The sequence below is a fragment of the Spinacia oleracea genome, chromosome 1, assembly GCF_020520425.1.
Source record: "Spinacia oleracea cultivar Varoflay chromosome 1, BTI_SOV_V1, whole genome shotgun sequence".
Lineage (NCBI taxonomy): Eukaryota > Viridiplantae > Streptophyta > Magnoliopsida > Caryophyllales > Amaranthaceae > Spinacia > Spinacia oleracea.
This window is the reverse complement of record NC_079487.1, coordinates 2,032,125-2,052,666: the sequence shown is the minus strand read 5'-3', so window position 1 is coordinate 2,052,666 and position 20,542 is coordinate 2,032,125. Positions and strand designations below refer to the sequence as shown.

General features: G+C 39.7%; 3 protein-coding genes across 4 annotated transcripts in view; all 3 read left to right on the top strand.

The window, feature by feature from the left end:
• The first annotated feature begins 1,013 nt into the window (after positions 1 to 1,013).
• LOC110799121 (vacuolar protein sorting 38) lies at positions 1,014 to 4,656 on the top strand. Its single transcript, XM_022004322.2, has 6 exons — positions 1,014 to 1,406; positions 1,710 to 1,916; positions 2,474 to 2,654; positions 3,218 to 3,378; positions 3,604 to 3,831; positions 4,187 to 4,656. Exons 1-6 carry the CDS (start codon positions 1,245 to 1,247, stop codon positions 4,304 to 4,306), a joined length of 1,059 nt encoding a protein of 352 aa, XP_021860014.2. The 5' UTR covers positions 1,014 to 1,244; the 3' UTR covers positions 4,307 to 4,656.
• LOC110799119 (uncharacterized) overlaps positions 1,183 to 20,542 on the top strand; it is a 79,866-nt gene continuing 60,506 nt past the window's right edge. Inside the window, exon 1 of the mRNA XM_056834945.1 lies at positions 1,183 to 1,196. The gene's annotated coding sequence lies outside the window, so the exon portion shown is untranslated. The remainder of the gene's footprint in view (positions 1,197 to 20,542) is intronic.
• On the top strand, positions 4,879 to 6,802 carry LOC110799122 (small ubiquitin-related modifier 1-like). Of its 2 annotated transcripts, none has more exons than XM_022004324.2 (5): positions 4,879 to 5,015; positions 5,047 to 5,265; positions 5,900 to 6,074; positions 6,180 to 6,326; positions 6,440 to 6,802. In XM_022004324.2, exons 3-5 carry the CDS (start codon positions 5,958 to 5,960, stop codon positions 6,527 to 6,529), a joined length of 354 nt encoding a protein of 117 aa, XP_021860016.1. In that variant the 5' UTR covers positions 4,879 to 5,015; positions 5,047 to 5,265; positions 5,900 to 5,957; the 3' UTR covers positions 6,530 to 6,802. The 2 variants fall into 2 exon arrangements, with proteins under 2 accessions (XP_021860016.1, XP_021860015.1); XM_022004323.2 differs by having other exon boundaries at positions 4,881 to 5,015; positions 5,887 to 6,074.

The following is a 20,542-nucleotide window of genomic DNA, read 5'->3' as shown; positions in this document are numbered from 1 at the left end:
ATGATGATCTATCATTTGCACTTGCATTGATGGGGAGTAGAATAATATAGCAGGTTGGTAGATCAGAATCATGTGGCTTGGGATGATCGAGAGAGTTGCATGTTTTCGTATTTCGAACCATTTAATAATACTTTAATTATGTTTGAAATGTTTGAACTATTTATGTTTTGGTTTTGGGCCATTATGATTCCAAATTGTAGGGGGCCTCGATATTTTATTAATTATGTTTTTAAAAGTTAGTTAACATTAAATTCCGCTGCGTAATTCTGGTACTAGCCTTAACCGTTATCACGGTGGCGGTAATACTTTAGTAATTCCTTTATTTTAAGTTGGAAAATGGTTTTATAAAAGCAAGGAATTATTATAGTGTTACAGTAGTCACTAGTTAGACCTTTTGCAAATAGAATTTGGACATTAATCATTACATACTATACGATTCAATCTACTCAGTACTATAGCAAACATTACAATATCTAACACTAATGCACCGGATCTCATCAGAACTTCGCATTTTTTGCTTCACATTTTCTTCCATTACCTTTTCTTGAGGAATTGGAGTTGGCTAAGTGGTAAGTTTTCTCTTCTTTCTTATCGTAGTCTAGGATTTGATTCCTACCCCAAGCATTTGCTTGGGATTTAAGGGGGGGTGTAAGGCTGTTGTAATGGGCCTCTAAACGAGGGCCTTGTGCGAGGGCAACCCAAATGATTTCTTCTTACCTGTAAAAAAAGTAAAAAAAAAAACGTTTTACAAAAGAGTACTTCGTATAATGTTACCAAATATGACACCCAAACCCTACATGGCTACATGTACCCGAAATAGAAAACCAACCTGACATGACCCTACTGGAAACTAACCCGACCGAACCCAACTTAAATCCGAGTGATAGAGTGACTCAATACGATTCCACTTTATTATGACTCGACTTGACCCGACTCAAGTAACCGTTTTCACTTTTTACAGCTCTAGGCCAATCGCTAGTTAAAAAATAGTCGGTGAGAATGAAATTATAGGCTGGTACGCGTTACGTGATTTCCCCTTGTATAGTTGTATCCCTGTGCTCTGCGTGGGCGTACCCCGGAAGATCTTGGTTGGGGAGACTGGAGAAATGAGACTGCGAGGTCTTTATTGGAATCCATGACAGATATCCGGACGATGACGAATTTCTTCATCTTAAACTTCCCCCCAATTCTCAATTTGTATTTCTCAATTTACACTTTCTCCATCTATTTTCATTTTGATTTTAATGGAACCTCGAAGCTCAAGTTCTAAGGATTCCCGCCTGAAAGTGATTCAATGGGAAGATTTTGAACAAGAACTCGGCAGGCTATCCAGTCTTTCTTCTGCTCTCCAACATGCTCAACACAACAAACGAGCTATTCAACGTCAACTTCAAACCCTAATTCAGGTTTATTTTCCCCCTTTTTCATCTGGATTGTTATTAATTTTGACAATTTCGAATGGGAATTAGAGAATTATTGAATACCAATCTTAATCGTGATTTGTTGAACCCTTGCATTACTAGCATTTGCTGATTTTGTAAGAAACCTTACAGGATCAAGTATGTACTTATACTATAATTAATCTTCAATTAGGATAAACTGGGATTGTTTGCCATTGTCTTTTGGAGATGAAATTAAGCATCTGTTTACTGTGGACATACACTTACTGTGGAAATATGCGGTTTAGCGGGTTGGGACATTGTTTTCAGGTAAAATCTGAGTCTTTGAGTCGGAAGAATGAACTTGATGAGATTTCTGAAAGAGTGGAAGATAGGAAGCTGGTTATGGGGAACATATTGATGCAAGCTAAGGTGGTAGAAGAACATGCTAAAACCAAAGAGGAGCATCTTGGCACTGAAATTAAGTCTTTACTTGTGTCTGGTATATCTCTTACAGTTGCGCGGAAAAGACTGCAGGTAATCTTTGATTATAGCCCCTTCATTGGTTTCATATTCATCTGGGTTTAGAAAATGGTGATCAACATTAACCTTTTGTAATCAACGACATCCCTTACTTGATCGTTTGTGTGGACAATATGATTGGCAAAACATTCTATGTGTAATTAGGGTAAAGAAAACATGGATTTACTATTTCTGCGCATGTATTTGCTTGGAGGGGTCACACCTAAAGTTAATGGATGAGAAATCCCATCTTTCCGCATCAAAACGATTGCTCTTCCAAGCGAAGATCCAATACCATCTCTCTCTGAGACCTTAACACTCACAACAAAATGACATACATTTGGTTCCCGCATGAACTTTTAAATGATGCATAATTTATCTCTTTTTTTCTTTTTTCTAGGAGTCAATGTCAAAAGTAAGTTTAAGTCAATGTAAGCAATATAGTTGTTTCAAAAAAGTTGTAGCAAGCAGGTTCGAAATTGTGGTGTATGTAGTCCTATTAACCACTTCCGTTCAGTTATTTATTATTTGTCTACATGACCAATGCAGATATCTTTCCTGTTACACTGCAGGAATCAGGTAGATTACTTGCTGGAGATGAGGGTCTTGCTCAACTAAGTAGTTTGCAGAAGATGCTTAGAGTGAGACAACAACACTTGGTTTCTCAAGTTGCATATCTTTATCCAATAAAGACAGTGATTGGTGCAACTCAAGAGCTTGAACTTGATTCATTTCCGGGTGGAAGCAGACTAGGTACTGATTCTTTGGTGTCCTAGTAGAATCTTTTACTAGTTGAGTGCTTAAAGCAAAATTGTGTCTTCCTCTGGCCAAGAAATGTAGCCGCAACTCCCCAGCTACTAAAAAATGTTTTAAATTTCTATTACTCTTGGACGTGTGTGTTTTTGTATGAGTGTGTCAGTGTGTGTGTTTTTTTTGGAGGTAGGTGGGGGGTGGGTGGGGTTGATGATTTAAGGAAGATACTTGAGTTCCAGTGTTTTCTTTAATCCGGAATCGGGTTTGGCGCCATAAAGAGGGGGTTGAGTAAGTTATGCTTATGTAACTTTTATATACTCCTTAAAAGCTAAGACCAATTCATCAAATTAGCTTTTGAATAATTCTACCCTTGCTATCTCGCATTTGCATTCTGATATCTCTCCATTCCTACGGCGGTTTTGTCAACGAACGCGTCTCGAGCCGGTCTTGTAGTTAGATACTATCTTGTTGGCGTCCTAAATCTGCATTATTAAACCTTTTTATTCCTCATTTTCTGCACATTTTGCAGATTTTTACCGTGTTTAATTGTTGTTAATATGCAGGGAGTCCCGATGATACTCTAGATGAGAACCAATCAAGAAACCAAGGAACCTTGACTATTTCAGGCGTGCAATTGAATATGCTTCCTTTTACCCAGTTGACTTTCTTCACTGATAAGAAGCAGATTCAGAGGTCGACGAGTGCTCTAGGATGTGTTGCGCATGTATGTTCTTTCTCTTGCCTTCCGTAAATAACTTGTATATATATAAGACTATAACATCTTATTGAGGGTAAACTACTAATTCTCTTAAGTTCAGCCTTTCAGGCTATCTTCTTTTGCTCTTACATAGACTTCTCTCCTTGTGATTTGTTATTATCCTCCTAATCACATAATAGGAGTGGCAACAATAAGTGGATGATATTTATGCGTATAGTGGGTCCTTTGCAGGTTATCTCACTCATAGCTTCGTATCTACATGTACCTTTGCGTTATCCTTTGCGTCTGGGTGGTTCTCATTCATATATCAAAGACTGTGCTCCGTATGTTGATCTAGCATCCGCAGGATCCTCTTCCACTGCCTTGGCCTCTGCAAATAAGAAGTGTTTGGAATTTCCACTATTTTTAGATGGGCAGGATGCAACCAGGGCAGCATATGCTATCTTTCTATTAAACAAGGTTTGCTAATTACTCGTGTATTATTATGTTATAGATACAGCTTGAGAACCTTTTTAACAAATGTGTGGTGCTATTTTATTTCCATCCTTAATACATGTATCAATGTATGTTTCCAGCTGGTTTCTTGTGTTAAGTCGCCTAGCTATAGTATACTGCTAGAAATATAGAACTGCCTTCCCTCAAAAAGAAAGATAGAATTGTCACTTATTTCCGGTCATTTTATGTTCCTTAATAATCATTTCTCATTCCTAGTATTTGATGAGATATTGATTGACTTGGATGAAATTCTATAAGTCATCCACTTTAATTTTCTACTAAATCAATTAATCTTTCTTCATTTATTTGCATATTGCAGGACATAGAACAGCTGTTGAATTATATAGGGATTAAAAGCTTGGGGCCTCGACATGTATTGGCTAATCTGAAGGAGCTGTATAAAATCATACTCTCGGCAGACTTCATAGAAAGTGAATAATACCAGGACTTTGAATTCTTGTAAGCTAGTTATAGTTTTTGTAAATGGTTTTATGATTTTATTCTCACAATTGGTGCCTTTTCTTTTTCCCACGTGATGAAAACTCAAACATCGAGATGGAGATGTGTATTCTTTGTGAAGCCAGCGTAGATTAGTTTCTGAGTTCTGGTGGTGTATTAATTCTGTATACAAGTGAGTATTTCCCAAGCATAGGCAGAAGAATAGAGTAGTATTTTGATGACAACTAACAGAGAAATGAATCCTATCAATTGTAAGACTATGGATTACTCATTTACACATACTACAAGTGAACTTTTGTTATGCAAATTGTTTTGATATTCATTGCTGGACATTGGGTGTTGTGATTTGTGAGAGGAAGTGGCACATTACATAATTACATTACAGGAATGGGCCTTGATGAAGGAGAATTGGGAACATATGTTGTGGTTGTAATGTTTTTGAATATACAAGTAAGATGATGATGTGAATGAATACGCAAATCTTTGATGAGATGGTTGGTTGTGTATGACTGTATGAGCCATGAGCCATGAGCCATGAGATTATCGAGCTTTTTAGGCTTTTCGGTGTAAGCTAAAGTGGTAAATGTGGTTGTGTACTAGTCGAGTGTTTGTGTTAAATATAGTGTGACCGTAGAAATTGATTTTGACACACCATTTTAATTGTTATTGGGTTTAGAAAGGAGTATTGGGTATTGGTATTGGTATTAGTATTAGTATTAGTATTAGTATTAGTATAGTATTCCATAGTCCGTAATAAATACTAGGAGTCAGGTGTTTGACTTGTAATAAATGATCAATTGACAATTGCCACTGAAGCTGCCACAGATTATTATTTTCATGACAGAAGACTACAACATTGAGAAAATCAGAAAGAGAACGTTGCACCGCTCTCAAACATTAACATTTTCATTTCTCTCTCCGGGGTTATGCCGCTCAACTGTAAATCTCTCTCTCTCTCTCTCTCCTCTTTTCCTCGTTTTTCCATGTTTGCTGTGTTGTTGTTTCCTTGCCTCCAGATATCAATGCTGTCATTTATAGCTTGCTTTATTTTTATTTATTTTGTAATAACAATTTCATGATGCATTGCTCTGTTCGATGATGTAGTTTGTATGTGCTTCTTTTTATTCCCCTGTTTATGTTTATGTTTATGTTTATGTTTATTTTCCCATGTTTTATTCATTTTTGTGATTGTCTGATGTTTGTATGTTTACCGTATGATGTTATTTCTAGATTTGCATGAGTTGAAATTGCTCATCTCTTTCTCAGATTTGTGGGTTTTCCTTGTTTTTCCAATTTCCTTGCATGTTGTAAAGATTGTTGTTTACATTTAAGCTTATTTTTGGTGTTGATTTCTGATTTATTTTTGGTTGTTGAAATGGAGTATTGAATTTGAAAAGAGGAAAAGTAGGCGTTATTTCTTTTGAGAAGTAGACATGATTGTGTTGTCTTGTCCTTGCTCAAAATTCACACTCACATGTCACTTCAAACATGTTTACTTTACTCTTTTAAATAAAAAATAAAAAATTAATAAAAAGAATCTGGGTTTAAATTCTACAGTAGTTTATTTGGTTAGGTTATTGGGGGCCCAATTGAATAAGCAAAGATAGAAAGGAAGGTAAAACCGTAAAAGAATGGCGGAAAAGAGGAAGATAACAAGTGAGGGTGTTGCACTCAAACAGCAAAACACAGGGGATTCCTCAAACTCCAACCCGGGCAACTCGTATGTTCGTATCAAATTTGTGACTCAGGTTATCATCTCTCTTTCTTTTTATCTATCTCTTTCTTTGTATTTTTGTGAAAAATATATCTGACCTTAAAAATGGGGTTGGGTTGGGTTGGGTTGGGTTGGTTAGGAGAATGAAGAAACATACTTTAAGGTGCTGCGTGATGCAAAGCTTCAAAAAGCATTTGATGCATACTATCGGCACCACAAGTTGATCAAACCGCTTACCTTCACCTTCGATGGGTTACGTGTTAATCCTAACCTCACTGCCGATGATGTATGTAATGTTACACACTTACACTAGTTTGTTTTAATTTGTCATATTATGAGTTCTGTTTTTCCATATTATTTGGACTAGAAATTCATTTGTGTTTTTATTTGACAATGTAGCTCAACCTTAAGGATGGAGATGCGCTTGACATCTTCGGCTATATGAGTGGTGGTGGTTGCATCCTTTTCCATGGTTCCGCTATTCCATGATCCATTTCAAGTATATCTTTGTCAGGTTTCAAATTCATTTTCGTCATGAAATCCTTTTTGGTAATTGGTACTAGTATCAACTATCAAGGTTCAAACTTAGCAACTAGACTACTCGTATTTTTTGTGGTGAGGAAAGTATTGTGGATCATCTCCATTAAGTGTAGTAAACATGAATCCTTTAACGCATGTATCTTGCATGAATCATGGTATGTAAATGTTTTTGCCAAAAACAGTGTGATTATAATTCTGTTTTTACTTTAGCCTTATCAAGAAGACATAGCCTCATTAACTCATCAATGCCAAAGCTTTGTTTCATTCCAAGTGGGCTTTATCCGCTACAACAAGCGGGCTTACAAACGCAGGGCACTCTTCCATCCATACTAGGTCCTCCTCGAAAGAGAGAGAGAGGCCTTAGCCATGGAGTCAGCTACTTTATTACAAAGTCTATTCTGCAAAGTAAAGCTACAAAATTCGAAAAAACCAATAAACTGAATAATGTCATTAACTACTAATTGGTTCTGTCACCTTCCCTTCGAGCAAAGAGATCAACCTTGCGAAACCCAGCCTCGTAGGCAAGTTGTAGACCAAACATCAAGCCTGATGCCTTGGCATGAAGAACAGGCATGGGTGATCTGCTCTTGCTTCCTGCTATCATTAGCACGTCTCCTACTTCATCTCGCACCACCATGCCCAAGCCTACCTTTCCCTCCTTCGCAACCGCTGCATCAGTGTTGAGCTTTGTTTTCCCCGTTTCTGTACCACGTTGTGGGATGGCTCAGTATTTATGGGTTCAGAATCTCTGATTGTCGCTGCCTCGAACTCCCCAAGGAGGTTCATCGTTCTTGTGCATATTACCATCGGGTCCATTTTCCTTTTCTCAAACACCCACATGTTTCGGGTGTTCCAGACTTGCCATAGGAACATCATCACCACCTCCCACGAGCCCTTTTCCACACACCTTTTGGCATAGCTCACGCACCATTCACAGAAGCTTTGGGACCAGTCCTCTATTTCCAACCGCATGAATCTCTTTGCACAACAGGAACAAGTGGGTGATTGTTTCAGCCTTCTCCCCGCATCTCGGGCACATTCGGTCTACTCTGAGTTCTCTAGGTTCTAGCACTGCCATTGTAGGGAGGCCGTGCCTCGCAAACTAGGTTCTTAACCCGCTGTGGGACGTTGGCTTGCCACACTTTCTTCCAAAACCAAACTTCAGAATTGTTGTCCGACGTTTCTACATTACCACTCCGTCTCTTCTTTTCCAGATGATATGCGCTTCGGACCGTAAAAACCGCATTCTTTGTGTGAGGCTAGGCCAAAAAGTCATCCTGCTCATACGTTGCTAGCGATATATTTTGGATAGCTTCCATTTCATCACTGCTCACGGTGTTTGTAAGGTCTTGTAGGTCCCAGCATTTCTCTTCCGCATTCCACCATTCACTCACCATGCTATTCGACACCTCAAGGGATGGGGGAGGTGTTAGGATACGACCCCCAGGGAGCCCATTGACCCACGCGTCCTTCCAGAACCGTACAGTTCTCCCATTTCCCACGACCCATCTCGAACCTTCCTTGATAAGATCTCTCGCCGATAAGATAGATTTCAAGTGTAGCTTGCATTCTGTGGCAGTTTTGCGTCCCCTAATGCGACACGGTGGTGGTACTTTCCTCTCAACACAGTGGCTGCAAAAGAGTCCGGGGAGGTAATGAGTCGCCAGTATTGCTTTTCCAGGAGGGCATTGTTGAAGGCACTAAGGTCCCGAAAGCTCAGACCCCCTTTCTCCTTCGAGTGCACATTTTATCCCAGCTTATCAATGCCAATTTCCTTTCACTTCCTTTTTTACCCCACCAGAAGTTCCGGCACATGGATATTATATTATTAAGGACCCCTTCCGGTGTTAGTTTATGATACATATGACAATTCAAAAATCATGCGGAAACAACCATTTAGCCAGGAATACATATTATTTACACATAATCATATAGCATAATTTAGATGCATACTCTTTGTTGCGTGCCTTCCCTAGCTGCGCCCGAACCGAACAAGAACAAGCTTTAGGACTCCAAGTGTCGTCCCTCCGTAGATAGTCCACAGCACGTCCGGATCCGCCTTAAGATTGACCAACTAGAATCGCCCTTAAGGTACTAGAATTTTCGGCACTCTTAGGTAAGAAATATGACTGAATTTTTTCTCTCAAAACTCACTTTGAATACTTGAATTAATCTCTTAAAATATGTGACCCTAGGCACGTATTTATAGAGTTATGGAAAGGGAATTGGAATCCTAGTAGGATACGAATTAATTAAACTTAGAATCCTACAAGAACTCTAATTAATTAATTTATCCTTTTAGGAATAGGAATTTAATCATATACTAACTCTAATAGTTTTAGGAATCATGCTTGAACACAAACTCACACACACACGGCAGCCACGAGGGCCGCCCATGCGTGTGCGTGCGAGCAGCAGCCCACGCAGCGAGGCCATGGCCTTGGCGCGCGCTGGGCCTGCCTTGCGGTGGGCCTGGGCGCTGCCTTGGCTGGGCGCGCGTTTGGCTTGCTGGGCGATGGCCCGACTTCGTGCTGGGCCTTCGTCCGGCAGGCCTCGTCCGATGCTAATTCGTACGATACGCTTCCGATTAAATTCCCGGTTCCGGAATTCATTTCCGATACGAACAATATTTAATATTTCCGATTCCGGAATCAATTTCCGTTTCGAACAAATATTTAATATTTCCGTTTCCGGAATTATTTTCCGATTCCGATAATATTTCCGATTCTGACAATATTTCCGTTTCCGGCAATATTTCCGATTCTGGCAATATTTCCATTTCCGATAATATTTTCCGATACGTACCATGTTTCCGTTTCCGGCAACATCTACGACTTGGATAATATTTATATTTCCGATACGATCCATATTTCCGTTTCCGGCAATATCATCGTATCCGGAGTATTCATTTCTTGCCTGTGACGATCTCAGCTCCCACTGAAACCAAGATCCGTCGATTCCGAATATCCATAGATGGAGTATCTAATGCCATTAAATACTTGATCCGTTTACGTACTATTTGTGTGACCCTACGGGTTCAGTCAAGAGTAAGCTGTGGATTAATATCATTAATTCCACTTGAACTGAAGCGGCCTCTAGCTAGGCATTCAGCTCACTTGATCTCACTGAATTATTAACTTGTTAATTAATACTGAACCGCATTTATTAGACTTAACATAGAATGCATACTTGGACCAAGGGCATTATTTCCTTCAGTCTCCCACTTGTCCTTAGGGACAAGTGTGCATTTCCTAATTCCTTTGTCGCTCGATGCTTGCTCTTGAACATAAGGTAAGAGTCGTCATCCTTATTATGTCCAGAGGTGTTCCTCGGTTTCAGAGTTCAACTGATCAAATAAACAGATAATCATAGCCTATGATTCATCCGGGCACGGCCATGCATTTCACAGTTTCTAGCTCTCCGAGTGGCCTTGTACAACTTTTAAGCATCTCATCCCGATTTATGGGAGGACAATCCCAATCTTGCGATCTTGAGATTAGACTTCGTTTGATAGGTGATTACCTGAGCGTTGCCTTTATAGCCTCCTTTTACGGTGCGACGGTTGGTCAACGTCAAAGAAACCAGTTCTCAAACAAGTAATCTCAAATCACTCAGGTATTGAGGATTTAGTGTCTAATAATTTAATGAAATTTACTTATGACAGCCTTTCATCTCTTACAGTAAAGTTTCATAGGTTTTGTCCGATACTAGTCTTCCCAAAGTAAGTATCTATGCAAATGATTATGACATTGCCATGTCCACATAGTTCAAGAAACAGAACTACTAGTCATCTTGCATTCCAATCGTCTAACGTTTTCTATGCGTCCAATTTTATAGAAAACTCCGACTAGGGACCATTTTCAACCTTTGACATTCAAGTTCACTTGATAGACATTTCTTAGTCACAGGACTGGTCCTGACAGTCTATCTTGAATATATCGTCAAATTGAAGGGACTCATCATTTAATAAACCACAAATTAAATGGAAAAATGAATTCTTTTCATTTATTGTGAATGATTAAACAATAATGTTTTACAAAGATTTAAACTCTAAAACTTTAAAACATTAAATAGAGACATCAAAGCCCTTCTCCAATATGCTTGATTCCCATAGCTGCAGTGTGCGAGTTGTGCTTCGCCTGCGGCAGAGGTTTAGTTAATGGATCTGATATGTTGTCATCAGTTCCAATTTTGCTTATCTCGACTTCTTTTCTTTCAACGAACTCTCGTAGAAGGTGAAATCTACGAAGTACATGCTTGACTCTCTGGTGGTGTCTAGGCTCTTTTGCCTGTGCAATAGCTCCGTTATTGTCACAATACAGGGCTATTGGTCCTTTAATGGAGGGGACTACACCAAGTTCACCTATGAACTTCCTTAGCCATATAGCTTCCTTTGCTGCTTCATGTGCAGCAATGTACTCCGCTTCAGTTGTAGAATCCGCAATGGTGCTTTGCTTAGCACTTTTCCAGCTTACTGCTCCTCCGTTGAGGCAGAAGACAAACCCAGACTGTGATCTGAAATCATCTTTGTCGGTTTGGAAACTTGCGTCCGTATAGCCTTTAACAATTAATTCATCATCTCCACCATAGACCAGGAAGTCATCTTTGTGCCTTTTCAGGTACTTCAGAATGTTCTTGGCAGCAGTCCAATGCGCCTCTCCTGGGTCTGACTGGTATCTGCTCGTAGCACTGAGTGCGTACGCAACATCCGGGCGTGTACATATCATAGCATACATTATTGAACCAATCAATGATGCATATGGAATCCCATTCATTCGTCTACGCTCATCAAGTGTTTTTGGGCACTGAGTCTTGCTTAGAGTTATTCCATGAGACATGGGTAGGTAGCCTCGCTTGGAGTCCGCCATCTTGAACCTATCAAGCACCTTATTGATATAAGTGCTTTGACTAAGTCCAATCATCCTTTTAGATCTATCTCTGTAAATCTTGATGCCCAATATGTACTGTGCTTCTCCTAGATCCTTCATCGAAAAACATTTCCCAAGCCAAATTTTGACAGAGTTCAACATAGGAATGTCATTTCCGATAAGCAATATGTCGTCGACATATAATACTAGGAAAGCAATTTTGCTCCCAATGACCTTCTTGTATACACAAGATTCGTCCGCGTTCTTGATGAAACCAAAGTCCTTGACTGCTTCATCAAAACGTATGTTCCAGCTCCTGGATGCCTGCTTCAATCCGTAGATTGATTTCTTTAGTTTGCATACCTTTTTAGCATTCTTTGGATCCTCAAAACCTTCAGGCTGTGTCATAAACACAGTTTCTGTTAAAACGCCGTTTTAAGAAAGCAGTTTTGACATCCATCTGCCATATTTCGTAATCGTAATATGCAGCGATTGCTAACATTATCCGAATAGACTTTAGCATTGCAACTGGTGAAAAGGTTTCATCGTAGTCCACACCGTGGACTTGCCTGTAACCTTTTGCAACCAATCTAGCTTTGAAAACTTCAAGTTTCCCATCCTTGTCCTTTTTCAGTTTGAAAACCCATTTGCTTCCAATGGCTTGGTAGCCATCTGGCAAATCGACCAAATCCCATACTTGGTTTTCAGACATGGAGTCCAATTCAGATTGCATGGCTTCTTGCCATTGCTTGGAGCTAGGGCTCGTCATAGCTTGTTTGTAAGTCGCAGGTTCATCACTTTCAAGTAATAGAACGTCATAGCTCTCGTTCGTCAAAATACCTAAGTACCTTTCCGGTTGAGATCTATATCTTTGCGATCTACGCGGGGTAACATTTCTAGATTGACCATGATTCTCACCAGATTCTTCTAAAGATCTCTGAGTTTCATCCTGAATGTCATCTTGAGCATTCTCTAGAGTTTGTTGTTCGACTCGAATTTCTTCGAGGTCTACTTTTCTCCCACTTGTCATTTTGGAAATGTGATCTTTCTCCAAAAAGACACCATCTCGAGCAACAAACACTTTGTTCTCAGATGTATTGTAGAAGTAATACCCCTTTGTTTCCTTTGGATAGCCCACAAGGATATATTTGTCAGATTTTGGATGAAGTTTGTCTGAAATTAATCGTTTGACGTATACTTCACATCCCCAAATCTTAAGAAAAGACACATTTGGAGGCTTTCCAAACCATAATTCGTATGGAGTCTTTTCGACAGCTTTAGACGGAGCTCTATTTATAGTGAGTGCAGCTGTATTTAGTGCATGTCCCCAAAATTCTAATGGAAGTTCGGCCTGACCCATCATTGACCTGACCATGTCTAGCAAGGTTCTGTTCCTCCGTTCCGACACACCGTTCCATTGTGGTGTTCCAGGAGGAGTCAATTCTGATAGAATTCCACATTCTTTCAGATGGTCATCAAATTCATAGCTCAGATATTCACCGCCTCTATCAGACCGCAGTGCTTTAATCTTCTTGCCTAATTGATTCTCTACTTCACTCTGAAATTCCTTGACTTTGTCAAAAGATTCAGACTTATGCTTCATTAGGTAGACATAACCATACCTACTGAAGTCATCAGTGAAAGTGATAAAGTAGCTGAAACCACCTCTAGCAATTGTACTCATTGGTCCACATACATCTGTATGGATTAAACCCAATAGTTCATTTGCTCTTTCTCCAACTTTAGAGAAAGGTTGCTTTGTCATTTTGCCAAGTAAACATGATTCGCATTTACCATAATCCTCTAAGTCAAATGGTTCTAGAATTCCTTCCTTTTGAAGTCTTTCTAAGCGTTTCAAGTTTATATGGCCTAATCGACAATGCCACAGATAGGTGAGATCTGAATCATCCTTTTTGGCCCTTTTGGTATTTATGTTATATACTTGTTTGTCGTGATCTAATAAATAAAGTCCATTGACTAATCTAGCAGATCCATAAAACATCTCTTTAAAATAAAACGAACAACTATTGTCTTTTATTAAAAAGGAAAATCCCTTAGCATCTAAGCAAGAAACTGAAATGATGTTTTTAGTAAGACTTGGAACATGGAAACAATCTTCCAGTTCCAAAACTAGCCCGGAGGGCAAAGACAAATAGTAAGTTCCTACAGCTAATGCAGCAATCCGTGCTCCATTTCCCACTCGTAGGTCGACTTCACCCTTGCTTAACTTTCTACTTCTTCTTAGTCCCTGTGGATTGGAACATAAGTGTGAGCCACAACCTGTATCTAATACCCAAGAAGTTGAATTAGCAAGTATACAGTCTATAACGAAAATACCTGAAGATGGAACGACTGTTCCGTTCTTCTGATCTTCCTTTAGCTTCAAGCAATCTCTCTTCCAATGCCCCTTCTTCTTGCAGTAGAAGCATTCGGATTCTGAAGTGGGTTGACTGACCTTCCTCTTTACAGATTTGGCGCCAGTTTGCTTAGTTGGGCTGGCCTTGTTGCCACCTTTCTTAGCATTCCTCTTCTTTCCAGATTTCTTGAACTTGCCCCCACGCACCATAAGCACATCCTGCTTATCACTTTTGAGCGTCTTTTCAGCGGTCTTCAGCATACCGTGAAGCTCAGTGAGCGTTTTGTCCAGACTATTCATACTGTAGTTCAGTTTGAACTGATCATACCCGCTATGAAGAGAATGGAGGTTGGTGTCTATAGCCATTTCCTGAGAAAATTGCTGATCCAGCCGACTCATATTCTCAATGAGTCCAATCATTTTGAGAACATGTGGACTTACGGGCTCGCCTTTCTTAAGCTTGGTCTCAAGAATTTGCCTATGAGTCTCGAATCTTTCGACTCGAGCCAGATCTTGGAACATGTTCTTCAACTCACTGATGATTGTGAAAGCATCTGAGTTGATGAACGTTTTCTGCAGATCCGCACTCATGGTGGCGAGCATTAGACATTTCACATCCTTGTTGGCATCAATCCAACGATTGAGGGCTGCCTGAGTGACCCCGTCGCCTGCGGCTTCGGGCTTCGCCTCATCTAGGACATACTCCTTTTCTTCCTGCATAAGAACTATTTGCAAGTTCCTTTGCCAGTCAAGGAAGTTTTTCCCGTTCAACTTCTCCTTTTCGAGAATTGATCGAATGTTGAATGAATTGTTGTTTGCCATATTAAAAACTACAATTGAAAAGAATAAACAAATAAATAACCATTCACAGTTTCTCTTAATAAACTTAAATTCTAGCATACATGCATAATTCAATGTTTATTAAGCATTTTATTCAAGTTATGTGTTCCGGCAGGTGTGAATAAAATGATTCCAAGATCCTAAAATCATTGAAGAACTAAGCACAGTTTGTCGACTTAATCCTAGAACATCTTAGGTAAGCAAAAAGCCTTTTGCTAATAGTCTAGAAACTATTCTTGGTTGATAGGTACGTCTAAGAATTTATTAGGTAAACCTATCGATTTTTCCACGACATAAAAGGACTCCTTACTTATATCGTTGAGTTTCACCAAAACTAACATGTACTCAAAATTATTTGTGTACCTTGCCCCTTTAGGACCAATAAGTAACACCTCGCTGAGCGAAAACTATTACTAGATTGATGTAAAGGATATCCAAGCAAGTGTATATTTTGGCATGGCACCTTTTAACTCAATTTTTAAGTTTGGAACTTAAGGCTCTTACTATGTTGGTTAGATTTTAAGTGAACTAAAATCCTTAATCATGCAACATAATCAAGCTTTTGATCTCATGCATTTTAAGACATATTTAAAAGCAATAAATAACTTAAAACATGCATAAGATAAATGTGATCTAGTATGGCCCGACTTCATCTTGAAGCTTTGACTTCAAAGTCCGTCTTTAAAATCTCCGTGGGAGGCACCATTTTCTTCAAATAGGATAAGCTATAACTAATTACAACTATTTGATGGTACGCAGACCATATTTGAATTGAAAAATAACTTTGGTACTTTAGACCAATTACATTCAAATTAATGGTACGCAGACCATATTTTCTATCCTATTTGGGCCATACTAGTCACTTCATAACCTGCAAAACAGTACATATACAATATATACCATTCACCCATTCATTATCATGAATGGCCCACATAGCTGGTTAGTAAAACACATTATGCATCACGTAAACATTTGCAGCAATTAATCAAGGGCACCAATAATCTACCAATTATTCAGTCCTTATTAATTCTAATCAAGTTGTTTTAACCTTAAGGATTCGTAGACCTAATCAAGAGTTTTATGACTAAAAGGGCTCCCACTTAAACCAATAAATTCATATGCTTTACTAATTTTAAACATAAAAATGTATTTCAAGTCTAACCGGAAACATACAAATTTAATTAAAATTTAAAGCTCATATAAATTTATAATTGAATCCAAAAAGTTTAATTTAATTTCAGTCGTATTTAAATTAATTCATGATTTTAATTTTAGTAAAATAATTAGAATAAATAAAATTTATTATAATTACAATATTCAAAATTAAAATCCAAGAAAATAATTTAAATTATTAATTTTAAAATTAAAATTACGTAAACTGAAAAATTTCAAATTAATCATTCAAAACGATCTAATCGCAACGCAAACACCCTACGCATTGCACGCCCATGGGCTGCGCGCACATGGCCAGCGGCACACAGCCATCGCTGGCCATGTGCGCGCAGCCCATGCGCTCGTCGCATAGCTGCTGCATCTTCCATCGCAAGCCATCGCACGCTATGGTGCTCGCTGCGCGCGCGCCAGCGCTCGACGCACGCGAGCCAGCGCTGGCTGCGCGCGAGCCATCGCTCGCTGTGCGCGCGAGCCATCGCTCGCTGTGCGCGCGAGCCATCGCTCACTGTGCGCGCGAGCCATCGCTCGCTGTGCGCGCGAGCCATCGCTCGCTGTGCGCGCGAGCCATCGCTCGCTGTGCGCGCGAGCCATCGCTCGCTGTGCGCGCGAGCCATCGCTCGCTGTGCGCGCGAGCAATTGCGCGCGATCAATCGATGTGCGCAGCGCTCGTGGCACGCGAGCTTGCGCTCGCTGCGCGCGAGGCTGCGCGCGCTTGCGCGAGGCAGTGCACGTCGTGGCGCAGCTCGCTTGCTGCCCACACGCGACTGCCTTGGCTTGCCTTTCGCCCATGCCCATTTGTTCATAGCTCGTGGCCCACGACACAAGGCAGGGCTGCTGCCTTGTGCTCGTGCACCATGCCCTTGCTCATTGCATTCGTGCCGCACGGGCGACGAGCTCCCTTGCTCGTCGTCGCATGCCCGCACTATACAACACCCCTTAAGGGTAACACGAAGCGTCCATTGCTTTGTGCGTGCAAGTTATATGAACGAATCGCATAAAAATTTAAAATTTATATTTAAAATTAATGACAAATTAATAAATAATATTAATTTCATAATTTTAGGGCGAAAAAATCGAAAATTTATTATCCAATTGATTTCCGATTATTATGGATTCAAGTCTAGGTCATAAAAATTTAAAATTTATCATAAATTTACAATTTTTATGGTGGTTTTCAATCATAGGTTTCTAATTAAATTATAATTAATTATGAAAATCAAATTAATTCTGAATTATTCTAATTTTCAACAAATTAATCATAATTACAAATTAGATTGCATAATTAACAAGGCTAGGCATTCAAACTTGTTAAACATATACAGTAGGTCAATCAAAAATTCAAGATTTATCAACAAGAATCGCAAATATTTAATTTAACATCTTAAATTTACGAAATTTTGCATTCGAAAAACTAAAACCTTCGAAAAGTCATAGTTAGGCTTCGAATTTGAGAATTCTGGGTTCGGCACAAAAATTTTAGAATGCCTTTTACATGCGGAATTGACACAAAAATCACTCGATTTGGATGAGTAACGAAAAAACTGCCGAAAAACTGCGTACGTATAATTAAATAAACGCAATTTGCAATTAATTAACAATTACGAAAATTAATCACCCCTTTTAATTCTTGCAAATTTGTAATATTTAACCATGTTCATGCAATTTAGATTATGAAAATAATAAGGGGCTCGTGATACCACTGTTAGTTTATGATACATATGACAATTCATAAATCATGCGGAAACAACCATTTAGCCAGGAATACATATTATTTACACATAATCATATAGCATAATTTAGATGCATACTCTTTGTTGCGTGCCTTCCCTAGCTGCGCCCGAACCGAACAAGAACAAGTCTTTAGGACTCCAAGTGTCGTCCCTCCGTAGATAGTCCACAGCACGTCCGGATCCGCCTTAAGATTGACCAACTAGAATCGCCCTTAAGGTACTAGAATTTTCGGCACTCTTAGGTAAGAAATATGACTGAATTTTTTCTCTCAAAACTCACTTTGAATACTTGAATTAATCTCTTAAAATATGTGACCCTAGGCACGTATTTATAGAGTTATGGAAAGGGAATTGGAATCCTAGTAGGATACGAATTAATTAAACTTAGAATCCTACAAGAACTCTAATTAATTAATTTATCCTTTTAGGAATAGGAATTTAATCATATACAAACTCTAATAGTTTTAGGAATCATGCATGAACACAAACTCACACACACACGGCAGCCACGAGGGCCGCCCATGCGTGTGCGTGCGAGCAGCAGCCCACGCAGCGAGGCCATGGCCTTGGCGCGCGCTGGGCCTGCCTTGCGGTGGGCCTGGGCGCTGCCTTGGCTGGGCGCGCGTTTGGCTTGCTGGGCGATGGCCCGACTTCGTGCTGGGCCTTCGTCCGGCAGGCCTCGTCCGATGCTAATTCGTACGATACGCTTCCGATTAAATTCCCGGTTCCGGAATTCATTTCCGATACGAACAATATTTAATATTTCCGATTCCGGAATCAATTTCCGTTTCGAACAAATATTTAATATTTCCGTTTCCGGAATTATTTTCCGATTCCGATAATATTTCCGATTCTGACAATATTTCCGTTTCCGGCAATATTTCCGATTCTGGCAATATTTCCATTTCCGATAATATTTTCCGATAGGTACCATGTTTCCGTTTCCGGCAACATCTACGACTTGGATAATATTTATATTTCCGATACGATCCATATTTCCGTTTCCGGCAATATCATCGTATCCGGAGTATTCATTTTTTGCCTGTGACGATCTCAGCTCCCACTGAAACCAAGATCCGTCGATTCCGAATATCCATAGATGGAGTATCTAATGCCATTAAATACTTGATCCGTTTACGTACTATTTGTGTGACCCTACGGGTTCAGTCAAGAGTAAGCTGTGGATTAATATCATTAATTCCACTTGAACTGAAGCGGCCTCTAGCTAGGCATTCAGCTCACTTGATCTCACTGAATTATTAACTTGTTAATTAATACTGAACCGCATTTATTAGACTTAACATAGAATGCATACTTGGACCAAGGGCATTATTTCCTTCATCCGGTAGCTTGAAACATTGCATTGCGTAGGTGGGGATTGCTTGTGCGATAGACTTTATTAGCAACTCTCTACCGGCCCTCGATAAGTACCGTTCTTTCCACCCTTTGATCTTCTTCCACACCCGAGATATTTTTCGTGCTCAATTACAGCCGTAAAGTTCAACTTCGATTGAAGCGTATTCTGCAAATTAGTACTTACATTCCGACTGAAAGAGACTTCCGATTTTTCCATGTTAATCTTTTGACCCGATGCTGCTTCATAGGTTGTGAGGATATCAAGAATAGTATCTGCTTCGACATCATTTGCTCTAGTGAAAAGGAGGCTGTCATCTGCAAAAAAATAGGTGAGAGATCGGTTGGACGTGTCTGCCAATTTTAACTCCATGAATAAGCTTCCGGGACTCAGCATCCCTAAGCAAAGCAGAAAAACCCTCCGCACACAGTAGGAAAAGAAATGGGGAAATAGGGTCCCCCTGACGTAGACCCCTTCCAGGCATAAAACTTTGGGACGGGAAGCCGTTGAAGAGAATAGAGGACACTGTCGAAATACATCTCATAATTAGGTCCACAAAGGTACTAGCAAACCCTAATTTCATCATAATATTCCGGATGAAAAGCCACTCCACTCTATCATAGGCTTTACTCATATCCAACTTCATTTCCATAAACCCTTTCGTACCTCCCTTTTTCTTACGTAGGTAGTGAAATAACTCATGTGCCACCAAAACATTGTCTGTAATTAACTGGCCAGGAACAAAGGCACTCTGTGACTCACTAATAACATCAGGAAGCACCAATTTCAACCAATTCGAGATTACTTTGGAGATAAGTTTGTATAAAACATTACATAGGCTGATAGGGCGGTAATCTTTGGTGGTTAGGCAAACCTTCTTTTTCGGGATAAGGACGACATGGGTGTGATTAATTTGTTCTACAAGAGCCCCGTTATTTAAAATATTCAGTACATAATGTAGAAACCTACTTTTGTCCCCATTCCCGAAAGGGAAAGGTTCGATGATGAAAGCATAAAATCTCCACTTGACAACGCATCTCCTATAAAATAAACGGATCTCAATTCCCCTTTTCATTTCACCCGAAACCTGCTATTTATGGAAACCTGCTAAACATAGTAACTGCCGTAAAAGGTAGCTTCTAAAAGTGGCAAATCATAAAGGATAGAAACCTGTCAGAATTAGGTGTTGCATTCCAACATATATCCTAAATGAGATAGAAAACTGGGAGAATCCTATTCCTAATAGGATTCGGAAATAAGAGTTACGTATTAATTAAAATCCTAACGAGCCTAGAGTTCGTAACGGGCCCAGACCCATTCCGTCATAAAATTGATACGCGCTAAAAGACTCGATTAAATCTCAAACTCTACGGATTTCAAGAATCCGAATCTGACTAAAGAAAACAGCCCATACCCTATTTTCAACGCCTGGCTCTGGGCGCCGAAATCTTCGGCGCCTAGGCCTGGGCGCTGAAATACCTGGGTACGTGTTTTTTCCTAATTCTTTGTGGATTAGAACTCTGCAATTCTATCTTTCCACGAACTCTTCCCTATAAATAGACCCCTAAATTCGACGTGAAAAACACACAACAACACATAATTATATTCTGAGTATTGACTCCAACCCTTAGCCTAAGCCTC